Raw genomic sequence first — 15,426 nt, 5'->3', positions numbered from 1 at the left:
ACCCAATGTATGGTAACTAGAGAAGTCTTATGATTTCTTTGATATTTGCACATAATCAGGAACATTTGCTACCACAGAGGAAGATTATTATTATAAAGAATTTATAGAATATGCAAAAATCATAACCAGACGAAATAATCTTGGGGCCAGCACCAGGGGACCACTTTACTACCAAATCCACCTCCAGAGCAGCAAAACCAATAGCCCCATGACAAAACTAGAGTAATCCTAACAGTGACTCCTCATTCCTCAGATTCGACAAGCTGTATGCTCTCGGTTGTTTCTGGGGCAAGTTTCTTTATTTTTTGGACTTGACCTACCAAGTCAAAAAAAGTGAGAGGTTATGAAAGGCCAGTTTGTTGCATTTTTATGTGTGTATGTGAGAAGTGAATGATTCTCTATGTGCAGTGCTCGTCACATGTATTATGTCACTCTCTTATAGAATTAGTAGGTGCCCTTTGCCTGGGCTCCTGAATAGCGGCCGGGTGTATAAATTTCTGCCTCCCTGGGATTCTGGGTAGAGCATGGCACGTTTGCAGGGAATGCATGCACAGATAAGGTTGGGTGATGGAGTGTTTGGAAGTGTGGGGCACCCGAGCTGCCTAGGGGTGAGCCCCCTAAGTGAATGTGGAGTGTTAATCTGTCTGACACACACACACACACACACACACACACACACATTCTGAGCAGTGTAATGAGTGAGATGATATATGAGAGCAAGTGTGATCAAGTGCGCTTATAAAAAGAGTACAGCCAAAATGGGTTGGTCATGTCTGTAAACTATGCGATGGCCAAACAAATGACTCGTAATCTGTAAATTAAAAAAAAAATAATAAAAAAAATCGTGTGCTGTCCATATTCAGGTTGCTGTCTGTCTATATGAAAAAAGGAGCAAATGGGAGTGGAAGATGTCTATATGCTAGGTAAAGTTATAGCTCTGTATATGCCCTGAATAAATGTCGCAAAAAAAAAAAAAAAAAAACCCCTCGCAATGCTTGTTATGACCAGCAAGTGTGTAAATGCATGCAGAATTGGGAAGGTATTGTGTACTCATTTAAAAAGGTGTCCCCCCCTAACCATGGTTGCAAGGAGCAACCATATTTTGGGAGCCCCCTCATGCCTGTGGCTGAGAGCCCAGATGAAGATAACACACCCCAACATTACACTTTACACTGCATTCTACAAATCCAACACGTACATACACCATCTGGCCTTTAGAGTGAACTGTATGCATCACAGAGATACTACACAGAGTTGGGTGAGATTCCAGGTGCCACAAGACAATTAACACTGTCTTTACTCTGCCTCTAATTTACACGACTATTGATTCCATTGTGGTTTCTTGTGCCACATTTCCAATCCTTACAGTTCTTATAATTTTACGAACTCTACCTTAGTTCCAGAAGCTGTACTAAATGGCAAGCTCTATTACAGTTCCTGAAACATGGCAGTCTAGTTTTCATAGTAACCATAGAGAGGAAGTTGTTCTTACCAGACTCTTGCATAGCACGTGGTAATCTTATGCATTCTTTCCTGCTGAGTGCTGATAAACTTCCTATGTGTGAGGATTGTGACACCTTTTTAACAGCTAAATACATTTTAACTGAATGTCCATGTTTTAGACATGGATGATGTTTATTACTGCTTCTAGCCATTTGACCAAGCCCTGTACACTCAGATGTTATGACACTGCCCATGTGTTTCGGCTCTTTTTAAATTTAAAATTAATAAATTTGTTTAGATCCATGTAAAATATACTCTTTTTACACATGCTTTTAAAACTTATTTATGCAGGTAAACCTTGTATAACATGGTAGTTAGGTTCCTATAAAATCTCATGTAGTGTGAAACCGTTTTATATGGGACTAAGAATAAGTACAAAACTGGGGGTTGCATTCCAAAAACTAACAAAAATACACCACTTTTTTAAATATAACTATCAGAAACTTAATTTTTATTAAAAATAGTAATAACTGAACAAACATCTTACAAACTGTGATACATATATCTCAGATAATGTACATTAATTTAATTTTCTTCCTCTTCATCTGTGCTAAGCAGAATCAAACGAGAAGATTTTCTCTGTTGCAGAATATCTTCACCTTCTGAACTTTCTTCTGCAATATCTAGATCTTGTGTATCTTCGTATCTGCCCTCCTTAAAAAATTCAGTAATCTGGATTTTTTTGCTTTTGCTTGATAGATCTTTGCAAATTTTATGGTATTAGAGCTAAGCATTTTTAAAGCTTCCTTTTGAACTTTGTGCTCCTTTTAGTTGAAGGATCTGCATTCAAAAAATAAGATTCTAATTGCTCTGCTAAGTTTATGCCTTCCTGTATGCTTTTTAGTGTAAAATTTGGAACTTTAATTCTTCGTTTAAACTTTTTGCAACATATAACATTCCCATGTTTTTAAGACAATCCTAAATTTGTTTCTTTGATTCTAGAGAAATAGTTTCTTTTGAGCAGTGCTTTTTTACTTTCATTAGGGCTGGAATTTAATTCACAACAAAGAAATTATTCCAATATGGTTCTTAAGAACAAAGTTTAGGGACTTTGATTTGATGTGATACATTTTATTTGATAAACGATCAAATAAAAACCAAAATAACCTTACAAAAACTTTGTCATGAACTGCAAGACTTTCGCACTCACAAATTTTTATGGTCTCAAACAAGTACAAATTCAGTAGCACAGAACGTAAGATGGGGATTCCCCAACAAAATAAAATATGGGGATTCCTCAGTATTTTATTCCCTCCCCCCCTTTTTTTTTGCATAATGACTAGTGAGTCAACAGCAGGGATTCACAAAAAAGAATCGAAATTTTGAACAATTACATCCAAGAGCAGGTTTTTCCCACAAAAAAGCTCAAAAATACCATTTTATGTGAGGTTTGCTGCAATTCACTAACCGTGTTAGGGCAAAACTGTGTTATATAAGTACCATGTTGTCGAAGTACCATGTTATATGAGGGTTGCCTGTATATCATTTACACTTTTTTGAATATTGTTTTATTCTTATACAAATCCCACTAATCCTTTTTTTTTGACATAGTGACCAGTTTTCATGGGTCACTGTAATCTTTTATCTTTCACTTTTTTTATGACTGTTTTTATTCATTTACTGTTGTGCATTACATTATAGCCTATGTTGCTGAACCAAACGAAAACTAATGCACTCAATTTTCTTTTCCTTACCTTTTGTATGCTTATGTGATTGCGTACAAAATGTAACAGTATCAAGTGAAGATTTAAATGTTTCTGCCAATATCCCGCAAGTTGTAACATGCATTCCAGATGACAGGGCTCAGTAATCAGTGAAAATGGAGCACACACAACATTGATGTACAGGTGGAACAGTTTTAGAAATAAACAAGGAGTTACCTTTTATTCAGTCAGTAGGATTTCTTCTTTACCAATTCTTATGCGAATAACTTATGAAATTATACATTAAAACAAGACTACATAATTTAAAACTCATGTGTTCCTCACTGTTGACACATGGGCATTTCAACACCCCAGGATAACAGTGGTGAACCCCAACCCGACCCCAGAAATATCAAACCCCCCATGCAACTTTTAGTAAAGGAAGGCATTTTGCCATAAACGCGAATTTGAAATACGAATGAAACACTATTAAAATGAGATAAAAGTACAGTAAAACAATGAAGTTAAATTCCAATAAAAATTCCTCCCTTAGGGGACTAAAACTTTTTGACATCTACATCCTTCCTATCATGTTCAAAGGGTGGAATGAAACTAACGAAATGTGTGTGTGTTCGGAATCTTATAAATAGGAGATTAGTCTTTGGTATGCAGGCATTCGAAGACCACGAATCAGATATGAGAAATAGACGACGAATGTTAATAGTGTTTTTTTGTAATTTAATTTCAAAGTTTCGGCAATCAATAACTTAATATAATTATGTTGAATATTTAAAATTTTGGCTTCATTAAACAGGAATGTGTGGTTTTCATTTATCGCATGGAATGGTAGTTCCGATGCATTCGCACGTGATGCACGGACTGATGCTTCACGTTGCTTAACCCTCGAGTTTAAAATACATCTGGTAGATACAATGTAAGAAGAATCGCAGTTCTTACATGAAATGTGGTAGATGAGGTTATGTGTTTGTTCAGAAGTCGATAGTAACTGTGCGATATTTATTTTATTTTTTTTTTTGTGTTGCATATAATTTAAGGCCCAGTTTTGCTATTTTCATTTCTGAACCTCTAAAAAGGTTGTTAATTTGTTTATACCAGTGTTCACCATACAGTATTGAAATAAAATATTTTTTATTAATCCCGTCATTATATTTGTCATTGATTATTTTGTCTTTAGCTTCTAATTTAATGTTATTCATAGAGGTAATTGGGTATCCTCTATTTAGGAACCTATTCGCCAGTTCTTCTCTTTTTATGTGTGGAAGAGTAGTAGTAGTAGTGGCATGTGATGCAAGAAAGCAAGTGTATGAGTTATGCAGCATCAGCCAAAAAAAAAAATCACACCATTCCCTCCAAATGCCTGTCCAGTTCCTCCTTAAATATATTCAACCTATCAACTTCCACATGACAGATGGAAGTTTGTTCCAGCAATTAACTACCCGCTGGCTAAAGGCAATTTCCACACATCTATTCTACATCTGTCTTTTCTTAATTTGAATTTATGCCCCCTTAGGTTCATAATCTGAACAAGTGGAAGGATCCCATCAGAATTCAGCATGCTCAACCCATTCAAGGCCTTATACACCTCAATCAGATCACCTCGTAGGTGCCTATTCTCCAGCCGCTGGAATTTGCAGAACTTAAGCCTAATCTTGGTAAGAGGAACCCTTCATTTCCCTCACCAATCTTGTTGCCCTTCTCTGTACACGCTCAAGTAAATCTACATCCTTCCTAAAATGAGGCCTCCAGACCTGTACGCAATACTCAAGACATGGCCTGACCATTGCCTTATACAGAGGGACAATCACCTCCTTTTCCCTGCTAGCAAAATTCTTATATATCATTGACAAAACCACATGGCCTGCCCTGGCAGCCTGTATGCATTGATCAGAAAACTTCATATCTGACTGCACAATTACTCCCAGCTCTTTTTCATTTTCTACCACCTTAAGTATTTGAATGAATTTAAGAACTGGTTTAACATGATTAACCTTTTATATGAGTATGGGTGGGTGGTAGCTACTATAGTGTAGGAACATCCCTGTATTCATGGGCTCATGATAAATACTGAAATTAATATTTCCACCCTCCCTCTTAAGTGTAAAGTTTAAAAAATTTATGGACTTTGTTTCTTCTTGTTCTTTCTCCAGTGTAAATTTTCACCTAATATGCATATTATTAAAAGTTTGCAAAACTTAGTTTGTAGTGGCATAATCCGTTATAATGAGGATGTCGTCGAGGTATCTTCCATAAAATGTGATTTTTGGTAAAAACTGTTTAAATGTAAATTTTCTAATCTATCTAAATACAACTCCGATATTAGGCCGCTCAAGTTTAAACCCATAGGCAAACCGAAAATCTGTCTATAAATCTTACTTTCAAATAAAATATAATTAGCTTCAACCAGTAACTTAATTCGCTGAAATATCTCTTTTTTGGGTAACTTCGTACTGTTAATGCTAATAGTGTTATTGTTTAATAAACCCCACATTACATCTAGTGCATATATTACATTAACATTAGTGTATAATGAAACTACATCAAGGAAAAATAATTTAACTCCTCCCCCAATTTTACAGTCTTTTAAATTTGTATATAAGGTATCAGAATTCTTTATACTATATTTTAATACCTGCCGAAAAGGTTTTATAATCAAATATAAATGTGTCGCCAAGGCTGAAAAAGCAGAATTTTTGTATGATACTATAGGCCGAATAGGGTGTCCAGGTTTGTGTAGTTTTACTTGTCCAAAGAGAATAGGTACATTATTTGAACTAGCTTTTAGTTGCTTTAGCTGTGCCATTGAAATGTAATCCCCTTTACGATATGAAGTAAGTATTTTGTTGTATTGATTGACCTCATTATCAAACACGGAAGAGTCTAACACCTCCTTGTATGTGGAACTATCTCATATCATTACCTGTAATTTTTTATTATAATCCATTTATTTAAAATGACTACAGTGTCCCACTTATCAGCTTTGTGAATTAAAATATCCTTATTTTCCCTGAATTCCCATAAAGCTGTAGCTTAATTTCTATTTAATCTTGGTACACCTGGAATTCTAGGATTGTTTATGATCTGATTAACTTGTTGGATTAAAATATCTTTTTGGTATGTCTGTCTCTAAGACTAAATTCAAGGTCTGCTACTAACTGTTTCTTTGGTAGAGTACGTGGGGGTAGATTATAATTTAAAACTTTTTCTAACAGAGCAACTTGGTGTTCGGTTAATTTATATCAAGAAAGATTTGTAATATTTTTGTAAGCCTTTATTCCATCTGTATTATGATTAGAGGGAGTTGGTATTTGAATCCTGTTCGGTTCATGTCCCCAAGTTGATACATTATATTGTAAGGGTACCGGATTGTTATCATTATAGTTCCTCTTCCGAATATTAGTCATGTTGTTGCTATGTTGATCAATCGTATTGTTACGAACATTTCTGAATCCAGGAAGTCCTTGTAGTTTGTTGAAATGTCTAGTCCTTAATTCAACCTCTAAAGCCCTTTGGCAAAAATCAATAGAAGTTTTCAAAACATTCCAATCATTGGAATGCAAATATTTTTTGATCTTTTTATGGTAACATTGTATTTGTCTGAAGAATATCCTTTTATCTGCAAACCTGGATTCGAGAGCAAGTTTAATAATTTTACATGACACAGACAAAACTACTGACCGGGCTAGCCAGCTGGGTAAAGTTCCTGCCTAGCAACCCAAAGGTTGTGGGTTTGCATCCTGTCTCGGGCTTGGATGCAAAAAGTAAATGTAAAATGCAAAAACTTTGGGAGGTGCATTATGGCCACAGAAGCCAAAAAAAGACAAAACTAATTGATTTTTACCCGGGATCATCTGGTTAAAATTTATCTTTGCAAACTTAGTTATAATATTCTCTTGAAGACATCATCTTAAAAATAAAATGTGATGTTTTTTGACAAAATATTTTAAAGTTATATTAATGTAAGTATGTGTCAAACCAATTAACCAATTTCCCATTTTGTTACTGATATATACAACAAGATCGTGTTGATAGTGAAATAAAGATTTACAAAAATATTATGAATCTTTCTTCATGTAAATTTACCGAACACCAAGTTGCTCTGTTAGAAAAAGGTTTAAATTATAAGCTACCCCCACATACTCTACCAAAGAAACAGTTAGCAGTAGACCTTGAATTTAGTCTTAGAGACATCCCCCAAAAAGATGTTTTAATCCAACATGTTAATCAGATCATAAACAATCCTAGACCAGGTGTACCAAGATTAAATAGAAATTTAAGCTAGAGCTTTATGGGAATTAAGGGAAAATAAGGATGAAACACTAAGGATGTAATTCACAAAGCTGATAAGGGGGACACTGTAGTCATTTTAAATAAACAGATTATAATAAAATATTATAGGTAATGATATGAGATAGTTCCACATACCAGAAGGTATTAGACTCTTCCATGTTTGATAATGAGGTCAATCAATACAACAAAATACTTACTTCATATCGTAAAAGGGATTACATTTCAATGGCATAGCTAAAGCAACTAAAAGCTAGTTCAAATAATGTACCTATTCTCTTTGGACAAGTAAAATCACACAAACCTGGACACCCTATTCAGCCTATAGTATCATACAAAAATTCTGCTTTTTCAGCCTTGGCGACACATTTATATTAGATTATAAAACCTTTTCGGCAGGTACTAAAATATAGTATAAAGAATTATGATACCATATATACAAATTTTAAAGACTGTAAAATTAGAGGAGGAATTAGTAGCAGTGGCATGTGATGCAAGAAAGCAAGTGTATGAGCTTAAACAGCATCAGCCAAAAAAAAAAAAAAAAAAATCTCACCATTTCCTCCAAATGCCTGTCCAGTTCCTCCTTAAATTTATTCAACCTATCAACTTCCACAATGACAGATAGGCGCCTCCGTAGCCAGGTGGGAAGGAGCAGCAGTGCGTAGCACACACTTCTTGATTAGACCGGGGTTCGAGCCCATGACCACCAAATACGGAGGATGTGGAAAGGTCAGGGAATGACCACTGCATATCCTGGAGCAATATGGCCTTAGTTGCTAATGCTCCCAAATAACAAACAAACAACAATGACAGATGGAAGTTTGTTCCAGCAATTAACCACCCGCTGGCTAAAGGCAAATTTCCACACATCTATTCTCCATCTGTCTTTTCTTAATTTGAATGTATGTCCCCTTCGGTTCATAATCTGAACAAGTGAAAGGATCCCATCAGAATTCAGCGTGCTCAACCCATTCAAGGCCTTATACACCTCAATCAGATCACCGCACAGGTGCCTAGTCTCCAGCCACTGCAATTTGCACAACTTAAGCCTCTCTTGGTAAGAGGATCCCTTCATTCCGCTCACCAGTCTTGTTGCCCTTCTGTGTACACGTTCAAGCAAATCTACATCCTTCCTAAAATGAGGCCTCCAGACCTGTATGCAGTACTCAAGGCATGGCCTGACCATTGCCTTATACAGAGGGACAGTTGCCTCCTTTTCCCTGCTAGTAAAATTCCTTTATATCATTGACAAAACCCCATGACTTGCCCTGGCAACATTGCTCAGAAAACTTCATATCTGACTGCACAATTACTCCCAGGTCTTTCATTTTCTACCACCTTAAGTGTAGTACCACACAGTTGGTACGTTTCTCTGTGGTTACTTCTACCCATATGCAGTACTTTGCATTTGTCAAAGTTAAACTTCAGTTGCCACTTCTTAGCCCATCTGCCCAAATTATCTAGATCCTGTTGCAGTAGCACACGGCCATTACTGTCATTAACAACCCTGCCGACCTTTGTATCATCTGCGGACTTCGACATTAAGCCTGATATACCTTCATCAATATCATTGATAAATATACAAAACAACAGTGGACCTAACACTGAACCCTGTGGGACTCCACAAAGAGCAGCACCCATTGATTACCACCCTCTGTATTCTTACACTCAACCATCCTGTTATCGATTGTAGCAACTTACCCTTAATACCATTCTGCTCCAATTTGTACAATAGTTTTCCATGCGCAACAGTGTCAAAAGCTTTCCTGAAATCCAAATATATAATATCAAAATTATTTTTTGCATCCAGTTCCTTTGTAACCACATCATAATATCCTATCAAATTTGTCAGACAAGGCTTTCCCTTAAACTCATGCTGTGTCTGAATAATTGCTGCAGTCTTGTCTAGATGATCTTGCACATTTGCACATCTCCAGTCTGTGGGGACCTCCCCTGAGTCCAAGGATGCTCACATAATTATGGCTAAGGGTTTGCTTAGTTGCTTTGATGCCTCCTTTAATATAACTGGATAGATCCCATCCACCCCAGATGCCTTTCTTATGTTTAACTTCAACAATTTCTCCTCCACTTTGCTCTCAGTTATTACAAAATCATTAAGCACCCTGCTACAATTTGATAACCTTCTACCATTTTCAAACCTTAATAATTCCTGATGCGTGAATGTAGATGCAAAATACCCATTCAGTTTCTTTGCTGTCTGAGCAGAATCATCAACAGTTGAACCATCGATATCAAGTGGCCCAATCAGATTCTTCCCTTCCTTTTAGAGTTTATATAAGTAAAGAAATCCTTGCTGTTTTTCTTAGCATCCTTTGCCAAAGATGTCTCGTAATCTGCCTTCGCCTGCCTAACCTCCTTTGTGACCTGATTAGACTAGCTTATATCTGCCATAGGCTTCTGAGTCACTTGATAATTTATATGCATCCCATGCATTTTTCTTCTCTGTCATTAAGGGAAAATTAAATTATTTTCCCTTGATGTAGTTTCATTATACACTAACGTTAATGTGATATATGCACTAGTTGTAGTGTGTGGTTTATTAAACAATAACACTATTAGCATTAACAGTATAAAGTTGCCCAAAAAAGAGAGATTTGAGCTAATTAAGTTACTGGTTGAGGCTAATTATATTTTATTTGAAAGTAAGATTTATAGACAGATTTTCGGTTTGCCTATGGGTTTAAACTTGAGCGGCCTAATATCGGAGTTGTATTTAGATAGATTAGAAAATATACACTTAAACAGTTTTTACCAAAAATCACATTTTATGGAAGATATCTCGACGACATCCTCATTATAACGGATTATGCCACTACAAACTAAGTTTTGCAAATTTTTAATAATATGCATATTAGGTTAAAATTTACACTGGAGAAAGAACAAGGAGAAACAAAGTCCATAAATTTTTTTTAAATTTTACATTTAAGAGGGAGGGTGGAAATATTAATTTTTGTATTTATCATAAGCCCACGAATACAGGACTGTTCCTACACTATAGTAGCTACCATCCTCCCATACCCATATAAAAGGTTAATCATGTTAAACCAGTTCTTAAATTCATTCAAATACTCTTCCACACAACTTGCCCTACAGATAGAAAGAGAAGAACTGGCGAATAGGTTCCTAAATAGGGTATACCCGATTACCTCTATGAATAGCATTAAATTAGAAGCTAAAAACAAAATAATCAATGACACGTATAATGACATGATTAACAAAAAATATTTTATTTCAATGCCATATGCAGAACACTGGTATAGACAAATTAACAACCTTTTTAGAGGTACAGAAATGAAAATAGTAGCAAAACTGGGCCGTAAATTATATGCAACACAGTTACTATCGACTTCCGAACAAACACATGACCTCATCTACCACATTTCATGTAAGGATTGTGATTCTTCTTACATTGTATCTACCAGATGTATTTTAAACTCGAGGGTTAAGCAACATGAAGCATCAGTCCGTGCATCATGTGCGAATGCATTCCATGCAATAAATGAAAACCACACATTCCTGTTTAATGAAGCCAAAATTTAAAAATTCAACATAATTATACTAAGTTAACTGATTGCCGAAACTTTAGAATTAAATAAAAAAAAAAAACGCTATTAACATTCGTCTATTTCTCATATCTGATTCATGGTTGTTCGGATGCCTGCATACCAAAGACTAATCTCCTATTTATAAGATTCCGAACACACACATTTTCGTTAGTTTCATTCCATCCTGTGAACATGACACCTGTCAAAGTTTTAGTGTGCTAAGGGAGGAATTTTTAGTGGAATTTAACTTCATTGTTTTACTGTACTGTTATCTCATTTTAATAGTGTTTCATTTGTATTTCAAATTTGCATTTATGACAAAATGTCTTCCTTAACTGTGAAGGTTGAATGGGGTGGTTTGATATTTCTGGAGTTGGGGTTCACCACTGTGATCCTGGGGTGTTGAAATGCCCGTGTGTCAATAGTGAGGAACACATTGAGTTAAATTATGTAATCTTGTTTTAATGTATCATTTTGTAATTTATTTGCATAAGGAGAATTGGTAAAGAAGAAATCCTACTTACTGAATAAAAGGTAACTCCTTGTTTATTTCTAAAATATTAATAGAATGTAGGAAAAATTGAGCATATGTAAAGCTCTCATTTATGTGATATGGAACAGTGTACTGTTGAGCTTATGCATGTTGTGCCTATCAAGATTCTCTGATGTTTGGGGAACATGACAGTTGATGCGAGCACAGTTAGGTTAGGCAATGGACCTGGCATCTGTCAGTGATGGTGTAGTGGTTTGAAAGACGTGGTGGACAATCTGAGATGCAGGAAATTGTGTTTCAGCTGGATTTCTTAAATCCCAATGTCAGATCATCAGGAGAACATGGAGTGCAGGCTTGTGCTGACCTTCTGTAGTGGTATGAGACCCATGGGTGACAATTTTTTTTTTGATAGTATCGTTGCAAAAGATGAAATTTGGATAGACCATTATGAGTCGGAGTCAAAGCAGTAATCTATGTATTGGCAACAAATGGATTTGTTGATAAAGAAGAAATTTAAGGCTTGGCCATCTGCTTGAAAAATCATGTGTTCCATTTTTTGGGGCAAGATTGTGGATTTTCTGGAATGGGGTACATGATTAACTCTGTTTGCTATGTGGAGACATGAAGATACAAATTGCAAGAATGAGGTTAGAGGAGAAAGGAATTTTTTTTTTTTACCAGTACAAGAACCTTTGTACCAGCGTCCTGACATTGGAGACAGTTGTGGAACTTGAGTTTTGCCACATCTTCCTTCCCCATGTAGTTCTGACCTTATAACATCAGGCTTATAACTTCATGGGAAATATTCATTGATATTATAATTACTGATTGTAATGTTATCTATGCAAGAGTATGTAATTGAATTAAATACTCTTAAACTATGAGAAAGTAATAGTTCTGGAAAGCCACATATTTCATATTTAGTTAAATACTACTGTTACCATAAATAAAAAAAAAAAAAAAAACCCCTATTTAATGAACCAGCCAAATTAAATAACAAAAACCTATTTTTTGACCACGGGAAGAGCCCCCTCAGCCCTTTGTGAGGTTGGCATGATGGTGCAGCCTGTGTTACACAAAAGAAATCAATCCCCAAATACAAAAGTAACTTGCAAATAAGAAATTAACTGAAATCATAAAATAATGAGAAAGAATTGAGGTATCATATACATGATTACATGATTTCTTCACAGGACACCCACACGTGTCAACATCCAAAAGGCCTTATTTCCATAGTAAACTGATCATTTTCTTAATTTATTTGGGAGCCTGCTTTTGTCTTTGGAGATGGATACCTTTAGGCCTTTTTTGCATAACACAGGTTGCAGCATTCTACCAAACTCATGAAGGGCTCAGGGGCTTTCTTTTCCTGTGGTGAAAATGGTTTTTTGTTGTTTAATTAATTTGGTTGGTTAATTAGTTTTTTATGGTAATGGCAGTATTACTTTCTCAAGTTTAAGCGTGATCATTTAAACTGTTTGTTTATTTAGAAAAGTGAATAATTTTTATCTGCATAATATGATATTGATGTTGCTTTTTTGATTTTGCAAACAATTGGAAGTATATTAAATTACAATAAATTATTTTCAAAATAAACTTTATTTTGTTGGAGGAAAAATTTTAATGTGAGAGACATTGAAAAATGTGTAATGTAGAATAAGTACAAGGGTAAAACAGCACTTATCCTCACATCTAGCTTGTAATGTACATATCCTTTTATTGCAGATATTATGCAAAAAAAAAAAAAAAAAAAAGTAATTCATGGTGATGTAATTAGTTCAGAGCATGCATAATTGGTTCTTTAAAAAATTGTTTCAGGGTGTTGACCAGGACAAACTTGGAATATATGTAAAATCAGTAGTTAAAGGAGGAGCAGCAGATCTGGTAAGTTTTTATTAGACTTTCATTTACAGTTGGACCTTCCTTTAATGCACTTCCATATAACAAATTTTTATATTTAGGAAATTTTTTTGATTTCATCCTGGTCATTACATTGAAAATAGTTTCCCTATAATGAACTGGTTTTGAGAGACCAAGGTGTGCTTTGTTCGCACCTCTGGCCTTTCGGCAAGAGAGCTTATGCTGTAGAAAGCACCAATTAAGAGCTAAAAGGATTAAGAATTAATCGCTTTAGCTTTTAACAGCTAAAGAGTTTAATTCTTAAGATCACAAATTAAGAGCTAAAACATTCCATAATTTATAGAGGTGCCCATAAAACTTATACAACCACCTCTACTATACTGAGAAGTAGTAGTAGTGGCATGTGATGCAAGAAAGCAAGTGTATGAGCTTATGCAGCATCAGCCAAAAAAAAAAAAAAAAAAATCACACCGTTCCCTCCAAAAATGCCTGTCCAGTTCCTCCTTAAATTTATTCAACCTATCAACTTCCACAATGACAGATGGAAGTTTGTTCCAGCAATTAACCACCCACTGGTTAAAGGCAAATTTCCGCACATCTATTCTACATCTGTTTTTTCTTAATTTGAATTTATGCCCCTTTAGGTTCGTAATCTGAACAAGTGGAAGGATCCCATCAGAATTCAGCGTGCTCAATCCATTCAAACCTTATACACCTCAGTCAGATTACCGCGCAGGTGCCTAGTCTCCAGCCACTGCAATTTGCAGAACTTAAGCCTCTCTTGGTAAGAGGATCCCTTCATTCCCCTCACCAATCTTGTTACCCTTCTCTGTACACGCTCAAGTAAATCTACATCCTTCCTAAAATGAGGCCTCCAGACCTGTACGCAGTACTCAAGGCGTGGTCTGACCATTGCCTTATACAGAGGGACAATCACCTCCTTCTCCCTGCTAGCAAAATTCCTGTATATCATTGACAAAACCCCATGACCTGCCCTTGTAGCCTGTCTGCATTGCTCAGAAATCTTCATATCTGACTGCACAATTACTCCCAAGTCTCTTTCATTTTCTACCACCTTAAGTGTAGTACCACACAGTTGGTACATTTCTCTGGGGTTACTTCTGCCCATATGCAGTACTTTGCATTTGTCAAAGTTAAACTTCAGTTGCCACTTCTTAGCCAATCTGCCCAAATTATCTAGATCCTGTTGCAGTAGCACACTGCCATTACTGTCATTAACAACCCTGCAAACTTCGACACTAAGCCTGATATACCTTCATCGATATCATTGATAAATATACAAAACAACAGTAGACCCAACACCGAACCCTGTGGGAGTCCACTAATTAATAACATTAGTCCACGAAGAGCAGCACCCATTGATTACCACCCTCTGTCTTCTCCCACTTAACCATCCTTTTTTCCATTGTAGCAACTTACCCTTAATACCATTCTGCTCCAATTTGTACAATAGTCTTCCATGTGCAACAGTGTCAAAAGCTTTCCTGAAATCCAAATATATGATATCAAAATTATTTTTTTTGCCTCCAGTTCCTTTGTAACCACATCATAATATCGTATCAAATTTGTCAGACAAGACTTTCCCTTAACAAACCCATGCTGTGTCTAAATTATTGCTGCAGTCTTGTCTAGATGATCCTGCAATGCATCTTTAACCAAGTGACTCCATTATTTTACCCGGAACAGAAGTTAAACTAACTGGTCTGTAATTATTTATGTCACCCTTCGATCCCCCTTTGTGAATTGGGGATACATTTGCACATCTCCAGTCCGTGGGAACCTCCCCTGAGTCCAAAGATGCTCTCATAATTATGGCTAAGGGTTTGCTTAGTTGCTTTGCTGCCTCCTTTAAAATAACTGGATAGATCCCATCCACCCCAGGTGCTTTTCTTATGTTTAACTTCAACAATTTCTCCTCCACTTTGCTCGATGTCAAGTGGACCAGTCAGATTCATCCCCTTCCTTTTAGAGTTTATATAAGTAAAGAAATCCTTGCTGTTTTTCTTAGCATCTTTTGCCAAGGATTTCTCGT

The 15,426-nt window shown here is 35.9% G+C and overlaps 1 protein-coding gene across 2 annotated transcripts in view; it reads left to right on the top strand.

Moving 5' to 3' along the window:
* Positions 1 to 15,426, top strand: part of cno (adherens junction formation factor afadin) — a 525,824-nt gene that overhangs the window by 247,273 nt on the left and 263,125 nt on the right. For both annotated transcript variants that reach the window (XM_090380034.1, XM_090380033.1), the window contains exon 19: positions 13,332 to 13,397. In XM_090380034.1, the coding sequence (XP_090236160.1) occupies positions 13,332 to 13,397 (66 nt within the window). The remainder of the gene's footprint in view (positions 1 to 13,331; positions 13,398 to 15,426) is intronic.

The sequence above is a fragment of the Mastigoproctus giganteus genome, chromosome 8 (genome assembly GCF_048544385.1).
Source record: "Mastigoproctus giganteus isolate SK-2022 chromosome 8, ASM4854438v1, whole genome shotgun sequence".
NCBI lineage: Eukaryota > Metazoa > Arthropoda > Arachnida > Uropygi > Thelyphonidae > Mastigoproctus > Mastigoproctus giganteus.
The sequence above is the reverse complement of the archived record's forward strand: the minus strand, read 5'-3'. Positions and strand labels throughout refer to the sequence as shown.